This window comes from Phialemonium atrogriseum (genome assembly GCF_030411735.1).
Source record: "Phialemonium atrogriseum strain 8032-3 unplaced genomic scaffold QBC33scaffold_8, whole genome shotgun sequence".
Classification (NCBI taxonomy): domain Eukaryota; kingdom Fungi; phylum Ascomycota; class Sordariomycetes; order Cephalothecales; family Cephalothecaceae; genus Phialemonium; species Phialemonium atrogriseum.
Genome location: NW_026848145.1, coordinates 83,921 through 103,048, shown reverse-complemented (window position 1 = coordinate 103,048; position 19,128 = coordinate 83,921). Strand labels below are relative to the sequence as shown.

Genomic DNA, 19,128 nt, shown 5'->3' with positions numbered 1-19,128 from the left:
TGTTCGGGGCAACTCAACACCAATTCTGCAGGAAATCGAGTGTAATTAACCCACTATGGCGACATTACAGCCCCCGGCAGCTCGATTGGCCGCTTCAGGCCTGATCCGCAGCCCGCCGCGCATCGCCAGGTCGTTCGGCGCTCGGCACAAAGCACTGCAGCCGGTGACGGCGGTCCGGCACAAGTCTGGACCGTACGGCTACACCCAGGCGAAGGCACTCGTCTTCTCCAAATACGGGGAGCCCAGCGATGTTCTGAAGTAAGTCTGCTAGTCTACCAATCTACCTGCCACTATTCCTCTCATGCCTCTTCCCGTACGACTTGCCAGAAAGAGAAGCGGAAAAAAGAGAAGACACTAACACAACCCTTCACCTCAAGGCTCCACACGCACTCCATCTCGCCCACCCTCCCCGACGGCGCCGTCCTCCTCCGCACCCTCGCGGCGCCCATCAACCCAGCGGACGTCAACACGGTGCAGGGCACCTACGGCGCCAAGCCGACCTTCACGAACCTGATCGGCACAGCCGACCCGTCCGCCGTGCCCGGCAACGAGGCCTGCTTCGAGGTCGTCGCGCGCGGCTCGGGCGTCGCGTCCCTCCGCCGCGGCGACTGGGTCATACCGGCGCGGACGGGCTTCGGCACCTGGCGGACCCACGCGCTCGTCGAGCGCGCCGAGGCGAGCCTGCTCAAGGTCCGCGACGCCGACGCCGACGCCGACGCCGGAGACATCACGCCGCTGCAGGCCGCCACCGTCTCGGTCAACCCGTGCTCCGCATACCGCCTGCTGCGCGACTTCGTCGACCTGATCGGCCTCAGCGTGCGGAGCTACTCGTCCGGCGACCCGGCCAGCGGCGGCGCGTGGTTCCTCCAGAACGGCGCCAACAGCGGCGTCGGGCGCGCGGCCATCCAGCTGGGCCGCCACTGGGGCCTGCGCAGCATCAACGTGGTGCGCGAGCGGCCCACGCCGGCCGAGACGGACGCGCTGAAGGACGAGCTCCGGCGCCTCGGCGCGACCGTGGTGATCACGGAGCGGGAGCTGCTGGACCGCGGGTTCGCGGCCCGGGTGAAGGAGGAGTGGACCCGCGGGGGCAGGGACCCCGTCATGTTGGGTCTCAACTGCGTCGGCGGCAAGTCGGCCACGGCGCTGGCGAGGTGCGTGTCCGACGGCGGGACTGTGGTGACGTACGGCGCCATGTCCAAGCAGCCCGTGGCGCTGCCGACGGGGTTGCTCATCTTCCGCGACTTGCGGTTTAGGGGCTTCTGGCTGAGTCGTTGGGCTGATGCTGATAGGGAGGCCAAGAAGAGGACCGTCGACGAGATACTGGGCCTCATCAGGGAGGGCAAGTTCAGCGACGTCCCCTCCCAGGAGATCAGGTGGGACTGGGGCACCGATGAGAAGGTGCTGAAGGAGGCCGTGCAGGGCACGCTGGAGGGTTTCAGGGCCGGAAAGGGGGTTTTCATGTTTGGCGATACATGAGAAATAATATAAAAGAAGTAAAGAGATCCTGATGGCGGCAATATGGCGTGTAAGTTATTAGCAATGTACATTATTGTACTGTACTTCGCAACGCTCGAGGGATTAAAATTGGGATTCTGAGGCATTAAGACGGCCAAGTGCTTTATTCATCATAACCATGTCGACGCGTCCATGATCATCTGGCTCCAAAAGTGATATCAGGAATTCAGAATCCTACTAGCATACCGCTACTTCATACATGAAGTTACCATAACGCCTTCCCAAGCCAGACAAAAGAAAGCATTAGTCCTCCCAAGAGCGCTACGTCGTAGGCAATCTTCCTGGCATCACGCCCTGAACGCTTGGACGAGCTCATGGAGCTTATCGATGACGACAGGGACCAAAGCATTCAGGTTGTCGTCGATTATCCTCTCGAGGTGTCGAATGGCGTCCTCCTCATTCAGTTCGAGGTGGAACCGGTCCTTCACCTTCAGCACGGCCTTGTCGGGCTCGAGCTTGATGTCGGGGATGTTGGCATCCACCATCAGGCTGAACAGGTTGAGGATCAGGTTGCTGTTCTTGCGGAGCGCGCTGTACGCGAGGAAGCAGTACTGCTTGAACTGGCGGTAGTGCTCAGAGCTCGACCCGCCCATGCAGTCCACCATCTCCTTGGACAGCTTCATCGCGGGCGCAAACGGCTTTGGGTCGCGGCCAAGGATGAAGCCGAAGTCGGCATGGAAGAAATGCCCGTCTGGGGATAGGAGCAAGTTGTCCAGGTGCCGGTCGCCAACGCCGAGTATGTACGTTATCACGCAGTACCCGGCACAGGACTTGACGAAGGTATCTAGAGTCTCCTTCCGCAGGCCCATGGGGCCGTGTGTGTCAGGGTTGTTCTGTCGGAGATAAGCCAACGCCGGATTGTTGCGGTACTTGGACGAGATGCCCTGGAAGCTGGCTGAGGGGACAAATTGCGACAGCCCGGCAGTGGTGCTTGTAGCGAGGATCTTGTAGGGCGAAAGCTTGAGGTCTAGGTTTTCCTTCAGGAGGAGTTTGTCCATGAGAGTGATGATCTGGATGACAAGTTGGTCTTGTCGCAAATCATCTCCCGTCTTGAAAAGGATGGGATATTTCCGCCCCGTGTCGGTCTTGAAGACGACTTTAATGGGATGTAGCGATGATTTAAATACTATGGTGTCTTCGGGGGCAACACCTGTTAGTTGTATGGACGGATCCAGCGGTAGGGGGAGAGGCGGATCGATGGTGACAAGCTCGTTCTTGGGGTCGGCCAAGAAGTGTTTGACACGTTCAGTCCTCCGAGCGATAGACTCGTTCGATTCCTTGATCTCGCTGGAGATCTTGGAGAGGATGGCTATCCACTCAGCCTGCCGCAGGAGCCTCTTCCGCGTCTCCTTCCCATCTGGAAGCTTGACGAGTTCCGTCATGAAGTCGAAGGCGACCTTTCGATACATGGTCTGGTTGTCGAGGCCCTGATCTTGGCTGGAGTCGTCGCACTCCACCATCAGGTACCAGTAGAAGTGGTTGCCAAGCACAAAGTTGTTGACCGCACGCGAGATGAGAAACTTGGCCAAGGAAGAGTCCTGGGTCACCTCGTGATTTGCATCGGTTGAGATGTGCTCATATTTCAGAGCCTGGACCAGTTGCAGCAGGTATAGAAGTAACTCATTGTCATCCGCTTTCCGGAGTCGTTTTACTGCAAATGCTCGGACTGAAGTGTTGTCAAAGGTCGGCCCGAGAAGTTCGAGGGCATCGTCGACGTCTATGTCAGTCCACCGTCCAAGGACCTGGACGGCTTGCCTCGATTCCGCCAAGTCCTGCCAGTTGACCGACTTTACAAACTTTGTCAGGGCTCGCTTATCCCGCGTGAGGTGATAGCGGAATTTCCAAATGAGATCCTTCTCTTCTGGCGTCAGGATATGAGTTGGAGAGTATGACGTTATAACATTCAACTCGTCCCGAACCTTGGCGTTGGGTTTCAAGTCCTTATCCAGGATCCCATGCCGGTGCTGGCTTCGAACAAGGCGCCGATGCTTGCTTTCTGCCGGATTGTCCCTCGCCCCAACCTCAGGGTCGTAGACTCGGATTAAACGGCTCCCATAGCCGGCATCGGTGTCGCCTACTCCGCCAATTCCGGGTCCAAACTGGACCTCGGGCGGTGGCTTCAGGACTATGTTTGACTGAGAGGACGAGAGATGCTGGAGGGACGAAACTGGGGGTGGAGGATACTCGTGGTCGGCAAACACGACCGGAAAATCAAACCTGGGCAGCTCGACATTCAGAATGAACATCGAAGGGCCAGGGCTCTGGTCAACGGTATGGGCCTCTCGACCCTTGTCTTGTGCGGCATCTTTCTTCAAGATGTCGGTATTTGCGCTCGCGCCATCAATAACCCGTTGCCTCTGGATGTTCTTCAAGGACGACTTGGCAGACTGGAGGCCTCTCCTCTCAAATCCCCGGAAAACCAGTTGATCAAGCCAGTCCACCCGGGGAATCTCTCCCATTTCATGTTTCTTGAATAGTTTCTCCATACGGTCAAGCTCCTCGGCATCCTTGTCGACCACTTCGGCCTCGTTCTTCTTAGAGCTAGTCTTCTTCTTGGCGACAAAAGCAGGAGTCATCGAGTCATCGTTACCGTCAGCCTTCTTATGCCGGTGAACGTGACACTTCTGGCGGCCCTTGTGCAACTGGTTGTCCTTATCAAACAGAGGCAATGTTGTACCGCCAAACGGAATGGCGTGACCCTGCGCCTCTTTCCCTCCGGTCGGGGACAGATCCCAGATGGTTATGGCCAGGCGCGAATTAATGGGAAGGGACGAGTAGTCGATCGGCAGCGTCAGCCATTCGTTCCACTTCCTTTCCGACCGAAATGCCTTGTAGGCGGTTTGCACGGGAACGGTCAAGGGCTTCGAACCTGCCCAGACCTGGACGGTCACAAAGAGATCCGAGTGGGAGCTGGCAGCGACGCCATTAGCCCAAGTAACCTCGACTACCCCGGAGAAGCACCAGTGGGAGCCAGCCTCACGACGTACCTCTGATTGGAGCCAATATACCGAAGGTCTGGGCGGTCCAGGAGGGTCGAGTAGAGGTAGGGGACTTCATCGCCTTCGAGGTTGGTGCTAGCAGTGTTCATCAGCATCGCCCATGTCATGCCGCGCTGCTCCTTCGTCACTGAATATCACGACTCACATCCGAATGCTCACTGGGTATTCAAGCGACTCGGAACTGGCGAAAGAAAACGGCTCCATCTTGGCCAGATTTCGTCGTATTAACGTTCTAAATCCATACTTCTCAACCCCGCGGATAGAATAGTGACAGTTTTGTGGCCACGAGGAGCAATCAACGAAGGGAAAACACGCAATGGCTAAGCTCGATGCCTTGGAAAGTCTGTCTGTCGCTGATGGTATGCCTAACTAGTGGAGGTTGATTATGGGTGGGGCATCGAGTATGCTATAAATACCACTGGGTGTGCATATAGTTACCTACCACGCCTACCTAGCTAGGTAGGTATGTCTAGAAACCTTGTACGGATGTACTCGGAATTCTATTATGTTCCGTCTAAAAGCACCCTTGCCATCAATACAGAATGTTCTCCTAATTGCAGTCATAGGTATCAACAGGCTGCTTCCGGGCAATGCACTTTCCACAGCGCCAAAGAAGACAAAGAAGACGCCATATTTGCATGGTCTTGGCTCGTACCTGTAAGGCTTAATTAGCAGCCCCCACCAAATTGAGGCCCCACTCTAAATCTGTACCCACTTTACTAGGTGGTTCGTCGCGTCTTGAACCGCAAGAACGCGATGCGTCGAATAATCCAAGCTGGCAATCCGCCTCCTTTGGACTGACCACGAGCCACTCCTGAAAACCCTCATGTTGATCGCAGTCTTATTCGGCTATTTTCTCGCATTCTCTTGTATCATACGGTAATCGGACAGCTATTGGATCATTTCCTTCCCGCCAAGCTAGGACCCGTTGAGCTTGGTGACGGTGCCTTGACAGAGCGACACCATGGCGGACGACGACTCTGTCGCAACATCGCCGACACCATCTCCCTCAGAGTTATCTGAAAATGAGAACCAGCGAACCCTCGCCGTGCGCAACAAGGGAAAGGCAGCCGCAGGCAGGCCGAAGCGGAAACGGGGCAATGACATTGGGGGGGAGCCATCGACGAGCAGGCGCCGTACCAGGGAGCCTTCTGACGACGAAGATGAGGAGGAGAGTGAAGAAGAGAAGGCTTTCGATCCGGACCAGCCGATGGAGGAGCGGAGGCGCATTCAGCGAGGACTCCGCGACCTACAGCGGGACCTGCAGGAAAACCCGGACGAGTACCTTCAGGCGGATCCGAAAGCGCTGCTGGACTACTTCGAAAAGTCGGAACAGCTTCTCGAGGGCGTCAAGCAGACGAGTGAGGCCGCAATCGACTCGCGAGGGCTTCTCATAGCTGCCGACCTTTCTGCGCGCAGGGTACAGCGGTTGACGTCAGGAAACGTCCTCAATGGCATCGACGTGGATGAGTTCGTGTCCAAGTGCATAACCTACATGCTCCAGGGCCGTGGTATTGGGGATGACAATGCGCCAGAACTTTCCAGCACCCAGCGGCAACGAAGACAGCCAAACCGAGGTGCGTTGGGGAGTGATGATGAGGATGGCATTGGTGACGATGGCGACATGCTGAACTGGGAGCACCTGGGCCGTTACGCCGCAATACCTAGCGTGCGGCGCCCAGCCGTCCCCGGCTTCCTGCTCGGGCCCTTGTCGGTCGAGAAGAAGACCCGCAAAGTCACCCAGAGAATGCCGCTGCTCAAGATCAATAGTCTTAAGGAGGTTAGGCCGGAGGTGCTGAACGCGGAAGATCTCGCCAAGTCAGAGAAGAACGACCTCACGGCAATCTGCAGAAAAATCCGGAAACGGCTGCAGACGGTGCAAGAAGAAGCACAGGATGCGGTAGAAGACGCCGTTGATGACGACATGACGGAGGAGGAGACTCGGAAGTTGATGGACCAGCACTCCCTTCGGGATACCGGCGGCGTTGATCTCATGAGATTCGTTGTAAATCCCCATTCATTCGGCCAGACCGTGGAGAACATGTTCTACGTCAGCTTTCTCATTCGAGATGGCTATGTCAAGGTAGACTTTGACAAGAACGGTCTCCCCGCCCTTGGTACGCCAGAATCTCGATCGTCGTGCTATTGGTGCACTGCTAACTATAAACCCCTAGAATACATTGAGAAGGACGAGTCAGAAGCCGGAAACCCAAGACATGGAGCCATGAGACACCAGGCTGTTATGTCCATTGATATGACGACATGGCGTGATATTGTCGATGCTTTTGATATCAGAGAGCCCATGATCGAGCATCGACGAGAGCACACAGAGTCTGGCCCAGGGGCAAGGGGCTGGTATAGTTAGCGCTGCAAGCACATCCCGGACTTGCGTTTAGCTCTTGTGCGTCTACTAGGTCCCGTACCGTTCGCCAGACCCGCGGCTACAGCGAAGTGGTCTTCTATATGGACTCTATTCATGACAAGTTATGTCTTATACAATACAACAGTAATCAGGTCACAGGGTGCACCTACTTTACAACCCATATACTTCACAGAACTCGAGACAGAGAACAAGTTGCGAAATATCATCGACCTTCTTGATCCTATTATTCTCGATCGATCCCCTACCATTCCAACCACTCTCTACTTTGCCGCCCTTGCGCATCACCAGAGCCAAGGTGCCGAAGGTGGACATGTGCCTCCTCGAAGTGGGATTAAAGAAGAAGGGTGGGAAGCAGATTCCTTTCTCACTGTGGTTGCATTCCATTTCCGGCAACCCTTTTGGGGCTGCATCTTTCGCTGTCCGTCAAACTGCCTTTGTCTGGTTGCTCTTGAACGGCCGTTTCCGGCAACGAGGAAACATTTCTTGCTCCTTTTTATCCTTTCCATTTATCTCCCCGCTGTTCCTTTTTCATCCTCGGGTTTTCACTGTTCTTCGTACCCGGTTTACTGGCCTGGCGGCTTCATCGCAGACGAGAAAGCAGACTCTGTTCAGGAAGTTGACAGGACCGTCGCATCTGCAGAGACAAGACCAGGCCTGGTCTTGGAGAGCTAGACAGCTGACAGGTTCAACAACCTAGAGCCCTGGCCATCAGGTTCTCCGGCAGCGGTGCGCAGGCCTCGTTGATCTCCCTCCTTTCCCCCAACCTCTCCTGAACGAGTGTCAGACGTCCCAGGAGTAGGTAGTTGCAAAGGAGAGCGCTCAGTCGTCGACGCTGCAGCCTCTACGATCTGAGGATTCTGATCCTCCGACCTTAACCAACACTCCTATCCCTACTCACCAACGCACGATACCATCACGACCTCCCGGGGTTCGTCCAGTGACGCGGAAGCCGACGGATCGACCTTCGAGGAGTGGTTCATAAGCTTCCGAAGCGGCCCCGAAGGAAGAGAACTAGATCCTCCTTGGTGGGAGAGTTATTATTTCCTCATCAGGGGAACTCGGGGGTGAAGCAATTGCCCATCGCTTGTTTGAATATACTGATCCCCAACTCACCCTTTGTCATCGATCCTCGACCGTTCCATTTATCAGTGATCACTGAGCCCGTCCTTTCTTCCCGATTCCAGATTCCATCCCTTTCCCGCGTTTATTAACAGCTCCGTCCATCGCCCCAAGCCAGTGACGAAAGATGTCGTCTGACCAGAGCGGACCGTCTAAGAAAGACGAGGATCACCACATGGTGGAGGAGGGCGATGATTCTCCTACCCCTTCTCAACATCCATCCTCGTTGAGGATTCTCCGCCCTCCGCCTATCTCAACGACAAACCCCCTACCCGAAGAAGCAACCGAAGTAGTTGGAAGTGGCCTCCGCACCCCCGGCAGTTCTCGCCGTCGAACCCCGAGAAGGTCGCCCTGGTACGAGGACGAGGTGCTATTTCCATCAGCAGCCAGTCCCTCAGTCACCGTCCCCAGTTTTACGCACGAGTTGGCCGAAGATGGCCTGCCCTCATATGTACCGCCCCTCGAGGAGGAGGACGAGGCGAAAAGAGCCGCGATTGACTGGGAGAATCGCGAGCCGAGCAAGATGCTCTGGGCATCGATTCGGGACCTGCCAGAAGAGCAGAAATACGGACACCTATTGGCGGTCTACGACCGACTCTCGAATGCTCTCAAGGATAACGAAGAGTCCATCCTACGAGCCAACAAGCGTCTGCGCATTTCTCTGCCCCGCGAGAAGGAACTGGAGAGAGTCCAGATGGATATCATACAGCTTCGAGACGAGAAGAACGAGCTCGACCGGCAGCTGTACGAGATGCATCTCAATGAGCAAAACACAAGAGACGAATTGGAGAGGCAGAGGCAGGATTTCCGACGGATAGTGGACGAGAAGGAGAACAAATTGAAGGCCGTACAATTCGCTTCGAAGACCCAGGGGGAAGAAGCCGAGTCGGAAAGCGAAATCCACATCAACTTTCTCGAGGAGGCTATGGTCGCCAAGGAAGAACAGCTCGAGGAGAACTCGAAGGCGATCGCCAAGCTGCAGAAAGAGTTGGCTTTCCAGACGCAGAAGGTTGCTAAGCTCGAGGAGTCTCGCCAGGCCGTGCAGGCCGATGTGGACATGTACATGGACCACATCAAAGACCTGGAAGCGGAGGTACAGCAATTAACCAGTGAGCAGAGTCGGGCCTCGGTGGACGAAGACATGCTCAAGGAACGGGACGCGATCGCGGAACAGAAGCTCAATGAGCTGAAAGCGCAGTTCGACTCAGCAGAGCAGCAGAAATTGGAATGGATGGAGAGCTCCGTGAAAATACGATCGGAAAATGGAAATCTAACCAACATCATCTCGCAGAGAGATCGAGAATTGGAGAGGATAAGCCACCTGTTGGAGGAATACAAGGCGAAGATGGCGCAGGAGGCCGACGCAAAACAGCAGCGTATCGACGGCCTGGGGAAGAAAGTATCGGAGCTGGAAAATCGATCCGTCGAGCTTGACCAGACCATCGCATCACTAGAGGACGCGGGACGTCAGGGGCTTGACGAAAACGGCCAACTCAAAGATCAGCTGGAAGAGAAGGAAGAACTCCTCAGCGCCCTAAAGACAAGTGTTGAGGACGAGAAGGACAGGGCAAACGAGGTGCGCGACGGGCTTTCACGGATAATCGCAGGCCTTGAGAAGCAGTTGGAAAGTGAGAGAGAGCAGTCACAACAGCCGCAGACTCGGCTCGAGGGGCTGGCGGCAAGAGAAAGGGAGCGGTCACAAGAGATGCAAACTCGACTCGAAGAGCAGCTGGCAAGGGAGAAGAAGCAGTTACAAGAGGCGCAGATTCAACTCGAGGAGCAGCTAACGGGGAAGAGGGAGCAATTGCAAAATATGCAGACTCAGCTCAAGGAAAAGCTGGCAAATGAGAGGAAGGATTCACAAAACACACAGGCCCAGCTTGAGGAGCAACTAGCAACGCAGAGGGAGGAATTGCAAAAGAGGCAGGGTCAACTCGAAGAGCGACTGGCAAGGGAGAGAGAGCGTTCGCAAGAGGTGCATACTCGACTCGAGGAGCAGCTGGCCAAACAGAGAGAGCAATCGCAGGCTCAGCTCGAAGAGCAGTTGGCAAACGAAAGAGAGGAAAAGAAACGATCAGACGAAACACTGGCTTGGCTTGAGGAGCAGCTGGCAAAGGAGAGAAAACAGTCACTAGAAGCACAGACTCGGTTCGAGGACCAGCTGGCGAAGCAGAGAGAGCAATTGCAGGCTCGGCTCGAGGAGCAGCTGGATAAACTGAGAGAGCAATCGCAGGCTCAGCTTGAGGAGCAGCTGGCAAAAGAAAGAAAACTATCACAGAAAACACAGACTGAGCTTGAGAAGCAATTGGCAAAACAGGGAGGACAATCGCAGGGTCAGATCGAAGAGCAGCTGGTAAAGGAGAGAAAGCAGTCTCAAGAGAGGCAAGCCCAGCTCGAGGCAGTCGATGGGCATATACGAGAGCTCGAAAGTTTCAGCAACACGAATCATGACGAGATAACGAAGCTTGGGGGAGGCATCGACTTCAACCAACAACTATACCAGTCTATCGTTGAACAGCTAGCAACGGCGGAAAGCGAGCTACGAGCTGCAGTGAGAGCTCAGCCGGATGCGGATGATTTTAAGATGGAGAGCCTCCGTCAAAGAGTCGCCAAGCTCCACGAAGATCAGCAGGATGCGGCGGGTGCCCTTGTCGACATGCGAAGCAAGATGGATATCGTGTCGGCTGTTTACGAAGAGCAAACGAGACAGCTCCAAGATCTACGCCGCAGACTCAAGTATCCAGATCAGAGTCAGATATCACCTCACCAAAGCACAAAAGCCGTATATCCGGGCTGCCACAGCGAAGTGTGCTTTTGCACCCTTCTACTCTACTTCATCCCCGATATTCGACTTTACCGCTTCCTTTTCCCTCAGAACTCCTGTGCTTGCCGCCCGCGCATCACGAGACGAGACCGGAAAGGGGTTGAAGACAGCGCCCAGCGAAAATTACTACCACTGACTTCAGGGCAGGCGGAGGCAGGACCACCAGCATCCCCGCAGTCAGAAGAAGGCCAACATACCCAGGGCACAGCTTCAGAGGCCGACCCACAGGAGGAAACCCACACCCCACCTCCCAACCCTACACACGACAGCGCCGAAGACGAAGAACACCAAGCACACGACCCCGACCGCACCCACACCTACCACATCTGCCACCCGCCCCCCGGCCACGGCCACGGCAGCGACCCCTTCGGCGGCGCGGCGCGCCTCCTCTGCCAGGCCCTCACGGCCCTGGTCTGGCTCACGCTCCTGATCCTCATGCAGCCCTACAACCTGTGGCGGCTCCTCGTCTCCGTCACGGGCTACGCCGGCCTGCCGTGGTACCTGGCCAAGCTAGCCCTGTACCACATCGTCCGCCTGCGCCGGAAGCCGGAGAGGCCGACACTCCCGTCAGCGGCGGCGATGGTGGGCGCGGCGACGACGCTGGCGGCGGTGTTTGCGTGGCTCGCGCTGGTGGCCGTCGCGTTCGAGAGGGGCATCTGGGTGGAGGAGAATGGCGGGTGGCGCATGGCGTACGTGGCCGACATAGTGGAGCGGAGGCCGTACCCGGCCTGGTCGCCTGTCGAGGTGGATTTCCGGCTGCTGACGGTCGGGTGGATCGGGAGGGGGCTGAATCGGGTGTTCTTCCCGGAGAGGTATTCTAGGCTGTGGTGAGTGTGTGAGATCGTCGGAATCGGGAATGTGATGAGAGGGGGAGGGGATGCGGGGGTATTGCAACTGTGTGAAGGGGAGGGAAATGGGAGCTTTGGCTTGAAGGGAGCGCTGGAGTTCATTTGCAGGATGGAAGAATGGAAGGATGGAAGGATGGCGCATGCTTGTTGATTTCTTGACTCCTTGTTACGGCTTGAGTCTTTCGTTGTTTTGTTTCCGCAGCCAATCTCCGCCCTGGAGGAATACCAGCGATGTAAGGTATTTAGAAGGCTACTGGCCCATTCTCTTCTTCCGGCGCGCATGCCTTGTGTTCCCGTTGACAAAGCTGACTTGTTGTACGGATTTACGGTGATCTACGGGGAACGGAACCCCTTTTCACTTTTCCCTTCGACAGAGTCGGTTAGATCTGTACAACGATAGCAACGGATGTAAGGTACTATAAAGCCATCCCAGAAAACGAGCATCTGATCTTCCGGTAGCTATCAAATTTCGAACGGTATTCCCGAAGTGGGCATGTATGGGCACGATTGGCCCCCAAACCTGACATTTTCAGGGCTTGGGCAGACGCTGACACCTATCTGCATGCATGTTGGTACCAATAAACGGCATCTCTTCCATGAATTCCGTACGATGCCAACAGGGCATTTCTAAAGCCCCAACATTAGCTACCAAAAAACTCGACTTGATGCGCCTGTATTACCATCGACCCTCCTTAATCTTCATGGCCATATACCTGAGAGTGTCAATTTTCTAAAAGGCTTTAATAGCTCCCCTTTTGACCAGCAAGATGTTCGTCTGCCCCAGAGAAGAGGGTGGCGGAGCTCCTCTGCCTGATGATCCTCACGCTCCCCACCTCAGCGTCTTCCCGAACCTGGTCGAGATCCAGGAAGAGCTGGAGCAGGCGGACGAGGAGTGCTTCGGCTGGACCACGGCCAGACACGCGCTCGGAGACATCACGCTCGAGGAGTATTTCGACCGCCTGATCGATCACATCCGGGAGGGCGGGGCCCGCCATGCCTGGGACAAGTCCAACTCTAATATCGCCCATGCCCTGCAGGCAGACCTGATCGCCGGAGCGTTTAAATCTAGAATGCTAAAGCGCAATCTGGGGAGATTATCGCATGCAGGTGAGGCCCGCGAATCAGCTAATGGATCTACTTCCATGTCGTATAGCGTATAGCGTGTCAATTCTGAGATTCAATTGTGCTATTTTTAGACGGCGAGCAGCTCAAGGCCTTGTGTCTCCTTTTTTACCGCGAGGCCGAAGTTGCCAGGCTGCAACGTCGCGTCGAGCTCGACATCGGAGTGAGATTAGCCTCGCTCCCGCCATGGATCGTCGACATCCTGGGCATTATTGCCTACGCACGCCGGCATGTGGACGTCCTCGAGCACCTGGTCAAGCACCACAGGGCATCTTCAACGAGAGCCAAGACCAGCTTCGACCTCATCGGCGCGGCGATCCTGTCCAGCCGGCAGGGCCCCAGCATCATATTTCAGCACTCGCCCAACACCCCACACAACCGCGAGCTGGAGTGGCGGCTGTGGGCAGCCCTGCTGAACGCCGAACCCGGCGCCTGGCTTCACTACCCCCTGCCGGAGACCAAGGACGCCGCCGGTCTGCCGGCAGGCTTGTATCACGGCCTGCACTGGCTGGCAGACTACTGGGCGAAGGATCATCAGCTCCGCGCCTCCCCGGCGTTTACCGAATACCTGAACGCGCTGAGCGCACGGGGTGTGGTCCTCGGCGCGGTCACCATTTCACGCTTCCTGTCCGTCACCGAGGGCACCAGCCTCAACTTTGCCAAGGGCGGGCCGTTCGTCCCCGTCGGCGCTGCGCCGGCCCGTACCATGCTGGACTGCTTCCCGCTTGAGCATTCGCTGTCGGACGACTACCCCGGCGGTGATTCGGCCGAGCTGGCGCTGCCCATCACGCAGTGGCCGACTGACAACCCGGACAGGCTGGTCGTCATGGAGATGCTCCTGGAGCAAGGACTGGTTGTCGACGGCAAGATCGCCGACTACGGCTGGGGACCAATGGTCGGCAGGACGGAGGAGCAGCTGCAGGACACGTGCCTGATCAAGGCGGCCGGGCGCGGGGACGCCAATATGGTCGATTTACTGCTCAGGCACGGAGCAGAGAGAGATGTGCGAGGCGCGCATGGGCATACAGCCGCACAGCGTGCACGAGACAGGGGGCATACGGAGATGGCCGACTATTTGGAGACTCTATGAGACTAGGCAGAATCGCATAGATCCTTAGCGGTTTAGATCTGGGGATCCGGGGCCATTCTCTCTATTCTCCAGTCACACAAGTTCCGGGGCGATTCCTATGAAGAGCATCAAATAACGTTCTAGTTAAACTCAGTTGCCACCTTTAAGCATCTCCAGGAGACAAAGACTCCAGCGCAGCATCGAAGTCCTCTTCGGCGAGAGCCGCCGCCGCAGCGTCTACTCTCGCTCTCGCCGCCTCGTTCTCCTTCAGCGTTGGCGCGCGCTCCAGGCACCAAAGCAGCAATGCGCCCAGGGCCTTCGCATCCCCGTCGTACTCGGGAGCCACGGACCCAAGATCGATCAGCAGCAGCTTCGCCGCCGCCGCCGCGTCGTCTTCCTCCGCCGGCTGGAGCACCGTGTTCCAGTACTTGATGTCACCGTGCTCGACGCCGCACTTTCCAAGGTCCCGTACACCGCGGACTAAGTCCCGGAGCTGACGTTCGGTGATGGGAAGGGCGACATCGGCGTCCCTGGCCAAGATCTCAAGGTCCGGGCCGGCAAAGAGCATAAGGACCCCCGCGACGGTGCCAGGCTTCCACGGCTTCAAGTTTCCGATGACGACGGCGAGCACCGGGACGACCAGGAAGCGCCTGGTAATCTCGGCGTTGACGTCCGCGATGCCGACCGGCCCTATGGCGTCGATCAGGGTCTCCCGAATGCGGATCTCTTTCATGATGGGCTTAATGTCGACGTTAAATTCGATGCGCTTGAAGACACAGTCCTTGCCATGCCAGGTGCATCGGTCTGCTGACCTACTGATATAGGTCAAGCTCTCAAGCTGGTCAAAGGTGGTGGTTGGCAGCTTGTTCGTCGCTTCCGAGCCGTAGGACAGCGACTTTGTGATTAGCCTATCAACGCGGTCATCGGGTTTGGTCTCAAACGTGACGGGGCTGCCGCGGGCTGTAGTCTTGATGGTGTTCCAAGGCGGCACTTCTTTGTTGGCGGCGTAGGACTCCCTGACATGCTTGGCGACCGTTGAAGACAGCCAGTCTTCATCTAGAACTTCCGCGTCGACTTCGAGGCGGTACCACCGGCGATTGGCCAGGTCATACGCCTCAGCGGAGCAGCAAACCCCAGGGGTGACGAGGTTGCTGAAGATCTCTACCACAGGGTCATGCCAGATCCGGTTCGATTCCATGCCGGCGACGGCAGCCCGAAAAATATCGGAATTCTAGGGGAAGAAGACAGACCGTTGAGGGGAACCACATTTTCCCCTACACGCCACACATAATTATATGCAAGTTAAATAGGTACCTCGTTATCCACCCCGCTCCAATGAAATTTAATTAGGCCCGTGATGGCCAAAGTGAATGGCGAATTAGGAGGTCAAGGCGCCGACAGCGACACATTCTGGATTCTGAAGCCACTGCTGTAGCTTTCCAAGAGAATAGTCGTCATGCTTCTTCTCGGAAGTGAAGAACAGCTCCTCGTACCATCCCGCCGTGCCGAGTGACTGTAAGCGCTTCCCAAAGGGCTGGCAAGAACCGAAATCTATAAGCACGGCCGTCCCATCCTTGACCATGATGTTGTCCGGGTTGATATCGTTGTGGGCTAAACCCAGGGAGTGGAGAAAGTCGACAGCCGACTTGAGAGCCTCGAAAAAACTGGCCTTATCGAGGCGTTGAAAATCGGGTGTCGAGGCATATTGCTTCAGAGTTGAGTCGAGTTTTTCTAGGAGTATCGCTGTGATCCGTCCGCGTCTCACGCGGCAGCCGTGGTATTTGATGATGTTCGGGTGAGGTGACTTGGAAATCTGCTCCATGATGACGGTCTCGTCCAGAAGGGCCTTGGGGATGAGGTTGGACTCCTTCAGTGTCTCGTAATTGTTTAGGCCGGGCCGCTTGATATAGACGCAAGGGCTGTTGATGTTATCTGGTGCAATCGTCAAATCAGTGTCCCCGGGACACACTGGGTAGATCTCATCGTCATCGACCCGCTGTAGCGCTGCACTGTACTCCGCAAGAGTCATGTCCTTCTTCTTCTTCGGCGACTGGCCGAAGTAGACTTCTTCATCTGGGGTAACCACGTAAAAAGTTATGTATTTGGACGTGTTTCTCTCTGAGTCCCATGCTTCGATTATGGTTAAGTCCTGGAGGGACGTCACGATCGGGGGCGTTTTGCTGGAAGCGGTCCCTTCCTCAGCGCTGGTCGATTTTGGGGAGGACATGGTTTCAGGAAGGCGGCAGGAAGGAGTCCAGACGGAATCAAAAATCGTGCTCTCCAAGACGTTGAGGCACCTGTCCTTGATAAGCATAAGGAGAGAAAGGGTGTCCATTCGAGGAGTCTTATAATACGTACGTATGTTGTGCGAACACACCGCTATATTGAACCAATAGGATTAGGGAACATACCTAGCGTTGCGCGCAAGCCTTCGATTTCCGAAGCCTCCAAGGCACATCTGCAGAATGTACCTCGTTCAGACCCACCTGCACTTCCCTCATAGATACCGACCTAAGCCCGGACATATCATGATAACGCCAAAGTGCGCAGGTGGTTGCGGAAACTGCGGTTCGACGGATCAGGCGACCAACTCTCGACACTTATAATTACTCTGCAAGTCGTTTGAGTGGCCAAAATTCGAAGATAGGTACATACCTAGGCATCGAGCTTGAGAACAATAAGTATTACATTTTCGCACACCTGAACCCCCTTCCATTCCTCCTGGACAATCTTGCCAAGAGCTTGAAGCATTACATCCTGGTACCTTCGTCTTGAGCTGTATTTCAACTCCAAGAGACAGAATAACTCGCAAGGCCGAGTACACAATCCAGCCCAGTAAACGTTGTCCTCATCAAAAAACAATGCAAGTCATATTATTCGATCTTAATCTGGATCATGGCTCATGTTTTACTATTCCAGGTGCACCACAACAAACACTACCAAGGTGGTGACCAAGCCAAACGGCCAGGTCGAGATTACCACCACATCGAAGAAGGTTGATTGCGGGTCGCCTACTTGCCGTACCTCGGATTCGTACACTGGCTGAGCGGACAATCGGGAAGCATCGAGGATATTTTCTGAGATCCTCTCGACGCAGCACTATCGAAATCTCTTTCACTGCCTCTCTGTTTACCTGTTCCACGCGATGTGACAAGGTAATATACGTATTGTTTCCCAGCAAGACACACAAGATCATCATCCCTCAACCCCTCCAACCAATTATTGTGGGTTAGGTTTTGCGCAGCTGGAAGATGTGCATTATCTATACAGACTACTACAGCTGCAAGGGATCTAGAAAAGAGCCTTGCGAGAATCCGGGCTCTTTTCTAGAGGACCACCGAACAGCGACCACGAATACTACTAGACACTGCGGTGCTCAGGCCTGTGACACTCTCCCATCGTCGGACTAGAGCACAAGTTTGCCCTAGTGGGACTACGGTGATACGGCGTCACGGCATATGCGTCTCTTCGACAACCTCAAGTGCCTTGCCCGCCGATACTGGGGTATTGATATGGTTGAGGGATTGAGAAACTTTAATGTTGTTTTCAGGGATGTGTATATATGGATGGATTTGAAGGGGAGGAGGATTTGTGGAGTAGGAGTTTAGTAGTTACTAGGCTAGTTGGACGTCTCCGTAGACAGACGGGGTTTCTTCAATGTTATGACCAACCTACATTGCCTTTACAGTGTTTAGTCGATACCTCCTTTGCATCGTTAGAGGCAAAGACGACAGTTATATCATTGGTCCTTTTCCTGATATTAGCGGCCCCTTCGAAATAGCAACAGCCTTCTTCAAAGCCTGGGCCACACATGCCAAGTTTCCTAAGTTCACTCTCTGTCCTTAGATAGTTAGTGCCTTAGTGACAAGCCGAGAGAGTATGTAACAGCATTGACAGAACCTATTTGCTTGAGGTGAGAGCGCCTGCTATGTGGCTTTAATGCAGGGTATTTCTTGACAAACATATGTTATGTCTCAATCTAAAACTAAGCTGCACCACAAGTATGTTAAGCTGCAGTCTTCAAGTCAATAACTAAAAGATGCATAAGACCTAGAAGTATGTTTCGCGAAACTTCCCACTAAGTCGCTAAACGCTAAAACAGAGCGAAATCTTCTTGAAACAGCCCCTACGTAGGCTCAATAGAAACTTTTTCATCTTCTACCGAGTTTCATAGTTCTACCTCATCAGAATCGTATCCCATCGACGACCCCCATATTCTGTGCTCTGTCCGCCCCGGGCGTGGTTTGCTTCGGCTTCTCATCGCCATGTTCCACCCTTTCCATTGGTCTAATGCGAAGATACAGCGGCACAGATGACAGCTTTGGGCAGCGATGGGAAGCTCGCTACACAGTAAATGTAGTTTTGTGTAGTATGTGTCTTTGGTTTAGTCGAGGAGGAGACGGATTACCTCAAGAAGGAACGAAAAAAAAAAATACAATTATCAAGTTTAAATAGATTGTCTCCGTGGGCAGGGGGGCATTTGGCTAGGTATTCAGGCAGGGGGTCTAAGCTGGGCAGGGGTTCCGGGCCGCCAAAATTATTGGGACAGTTGGAGCATGAAGAAGACCAGCTGCCAGCCACTGAACAAGCGACGGCAACGGCAACGGCGACGGCAACAGCAACAGAGACGGCGACAGCAAGAGAGCCCGACTTGGCAATAGTGACAGCGACGGCTAGCCAAATGCCCCTACCTTAACAGTTAAATGCCCCTGCCCATTTCAGATTAGAGCGCCAACCAAAGCGAAGCTCGAACTCACACGTTCACAACAGTATATGGAGGGGTAGCTTGGAGGAGCAGGCCATTCGGAACTGAATTGATCGTCCCTCCAATCGTTGGCGGAAGGGTGATGCAACGACCCCAATCATTCTCGTGCCATTGGTGTTCGTAAGCGACAACAAAATAATTTCCAGGAGCAGAGGCTGCGAATATCGCGCAAGTGTCTCGCCGTTGTCGTTCTGGAGGGAGAAGGGACCTTCGGGCTCGATCTTGATGACAATTCCGACCATAAGGTAGAAATTGGTATTGGTGATGCCTGCAGTCAGAACTAGACCACCAAGTATGGTGAAGAAAGGGTCATTAAGGTTGTAAAAGAAGACATCCCTTGCAGCTGTCGGACTCCAAGGACATCCTCAAGCTAGACGGACAACGCGAATATGCTGGATTCCTTTTCGGCCACATCCTCGTTTGGGATCTTACGGCGAAAACCCCCGAAGAATGGCATCTAAACGCTGGCGCTGTTAGCATAAGT

The 19,128-nt window shown here is 55.0% G+C and overlaps 7 protein-coding genes across 7 annotated transcripts; 3 read left to right on the top strand and 4 right to left on the bottom strand.

The window, feature by feature from the left end:
* Window positions 1-55: 55 nt before the first annotated feature.
* Window positions 56-1,476, top strand: QBC33DRAFT_513640 (putative trans-2-enoyl reductase; the record flags this gene model as incomplete). The annotated part of the gene is made up of 2 exons (XM_060425993.1): window positions 56-258; window positions 378-1,476. 2 exons carry the CDS (start codon window positions 56-58, stop codon window positions 1,474-1,476), a joined length of 1,302 nt encoding a protein of 433 aa, XP_060284908.1.
* Window positions 1,477-1,569: 93 nt separating this feature from the next.
* On the bottom strand, window positions 1,570-4,929 carry QBC33DRAFT_533380 (phosphatidylinositol 3-kinase). The gene is made up of 3 exons (XM_060427461.1): window positions 4,660-4,929; window positions 4,503-4,589; window positions 1,570-4,425 (listed from the first exon to the last, which is right to left on the bottom strand). Exons 1-3 carry the CDS (start codon window positions 4,716-4,718, stop codon window positions 1,803-1,805), a joined length of 2,769 nt encoding a protein of 922 aa, XP_060284907.1. The 5' UTR covers window positions 4,719-4,929; the 3' UTR covers window positions 1,570-1,802.
* A 549-nt stretch (window positions 4,930-5,478) lies between these two features.
* On the top strand, window positions 5,479-6,879 carry QBC33DRAFT_557472 (Non-structural maintenance of chromosomes element 4 A; the record flags this gene model as incomplete). The annotated part of the gene is made up of 2 exons (XM_060429806.1): window positions 5,479-6,631; window positions 6,689-6,879. The coding sequence occupies 2 exons, from the start codon at window positions 5,479-5,481 to the stop codon at window positions 6,877-6,879; spliced, it is 1,344 nt and encodes a 447-aa protein (XP_060284906.1).
* A 4,325-nt stretch (window positions 6,880-11,204) lies between these two features.
* On the bottom strand, window positions 11,205-12,181 carry QBC33DRAFT_533376 (uncharacterized protein). Its single transcript, XM_060427460.1, has one exon. It carries the CDS (start codon window positions 11,968-11,970, stop codon window positions 11,320-11,322), a length of 651 nt encoding a protein of 216 aa, XP_060284905.1. The 5' UTR covers window positions 11,971-12,181; the 3' UTR covers window positions 11,205-11,319.
* On the top strand, window positions 12,064-13,971 carry QBC33DRAFT_355599 (uncharacterized protein). Its single transcript, XM_060423873.1, has 2 exons — window positions 12,064-12,795; window positions 12,885-13,971. The coding sequence occupies exons 1-2, from the start codon at window positions 12,456-12,458 to the stop codon at window positions 13,898-13,900; spliced, it is 1,356 nt and encodes a 451-aa protein (XP_060284904.1). The 5' UTR covers window positions 12,064-12,455; the 3' UTR covers window positions 13,901-13,971.
* Window positions 13,791-15,167, bottom strand: QBC33DRAFT_355901 (uncharacterized protein). The gene has a single exon (XM_060423875.1). The coding sequence runs from the start codon at window positions 15,075-15,077 to the stop codon at window positions 14,043-14,045; it is 1,035 nt and encodes a 344-aa protein (XP_060284903.1). The 5' UTR covers window positions 15,078-15,167; the 3' UTR covers window positions 13,791-14,042.
* Window positions 15,168-15,257: 90 nt separating this feature from the next.
* Window positions 15,258-16,106, bottom strand: QBC33DRAFT_448829 (kinase-like domain-containing protein; the record flags this gene model as incomplete). Its single annotated transcript, XM_060424491.1, has 1 exon — window positions 15,258-16,106. The coding sequence occupies one exon, from the start codon at window positions 16,104-16,106 to the stop codon at window positions 15,258-15,260; it is 849 nt and encodes a 282-aa protein (XP_060284902.1).
* Window positions 16,107-19,128: the final 3,022 nt, after the last annotated feature.

Excerpts from the sequence above, each read along its gene's own strand:
- QBC33DRAFT_533380 (XM_060427461.1), bottom strand. The coding sequence starts at position 4,718 with ATGGAGCCGTTTTCTTTCGCCAGTTCCGAGTCGCTTGAATACCCAGTG. Across the intron at positions 4,590-4,659 it reads TACCCAGTGAGCATTCGGAT|CACCAACCTCGAAGGCGATG; the intron begins GTGAGTCGTGAT and ends GAACACTGCTAG. Across the intron at positions 4,426-4,502 it reads TATATTGGCTCCAATCAGAG|CTCCCACTCGGATCTCTTTG; the intron begins GTACGTCGTGAG and ends CGTCGCTGCCAG.
- QBC33DRAFT_533376 (XM_060427460.1), bottom strand. The coding sequence starts at position 11,970 with ATGCGCGCCGGAAGAAGAGAATGGGCCAGTAGCCTTCTAAATACCTTA.
- QBC33DRAFT_355599 (XM_060423873.1), top strand. The coding sequence starts at position 12,456 with ATGTTCGTCTGCCCCAGAGAAGAGGGTGGCGGAGCTCCTCTGCCTGAT. Across the intron at positions 12,796-12,884 it reads GGGGAGATTATCGCATGCAG|ACGGCGAGCAGCTCAAGGCC; the intron begins GTGAGGCCCGCG and ends TGCTATTTTTAG.
- QBC33DRAFT_355901 (XM_060423875.1), bottom strand. The coding sequence starts at position 15,077 with ATGGAATCGAACCGGATCTGGCATGACCCTGTGGTAGAGATCTTCAGC.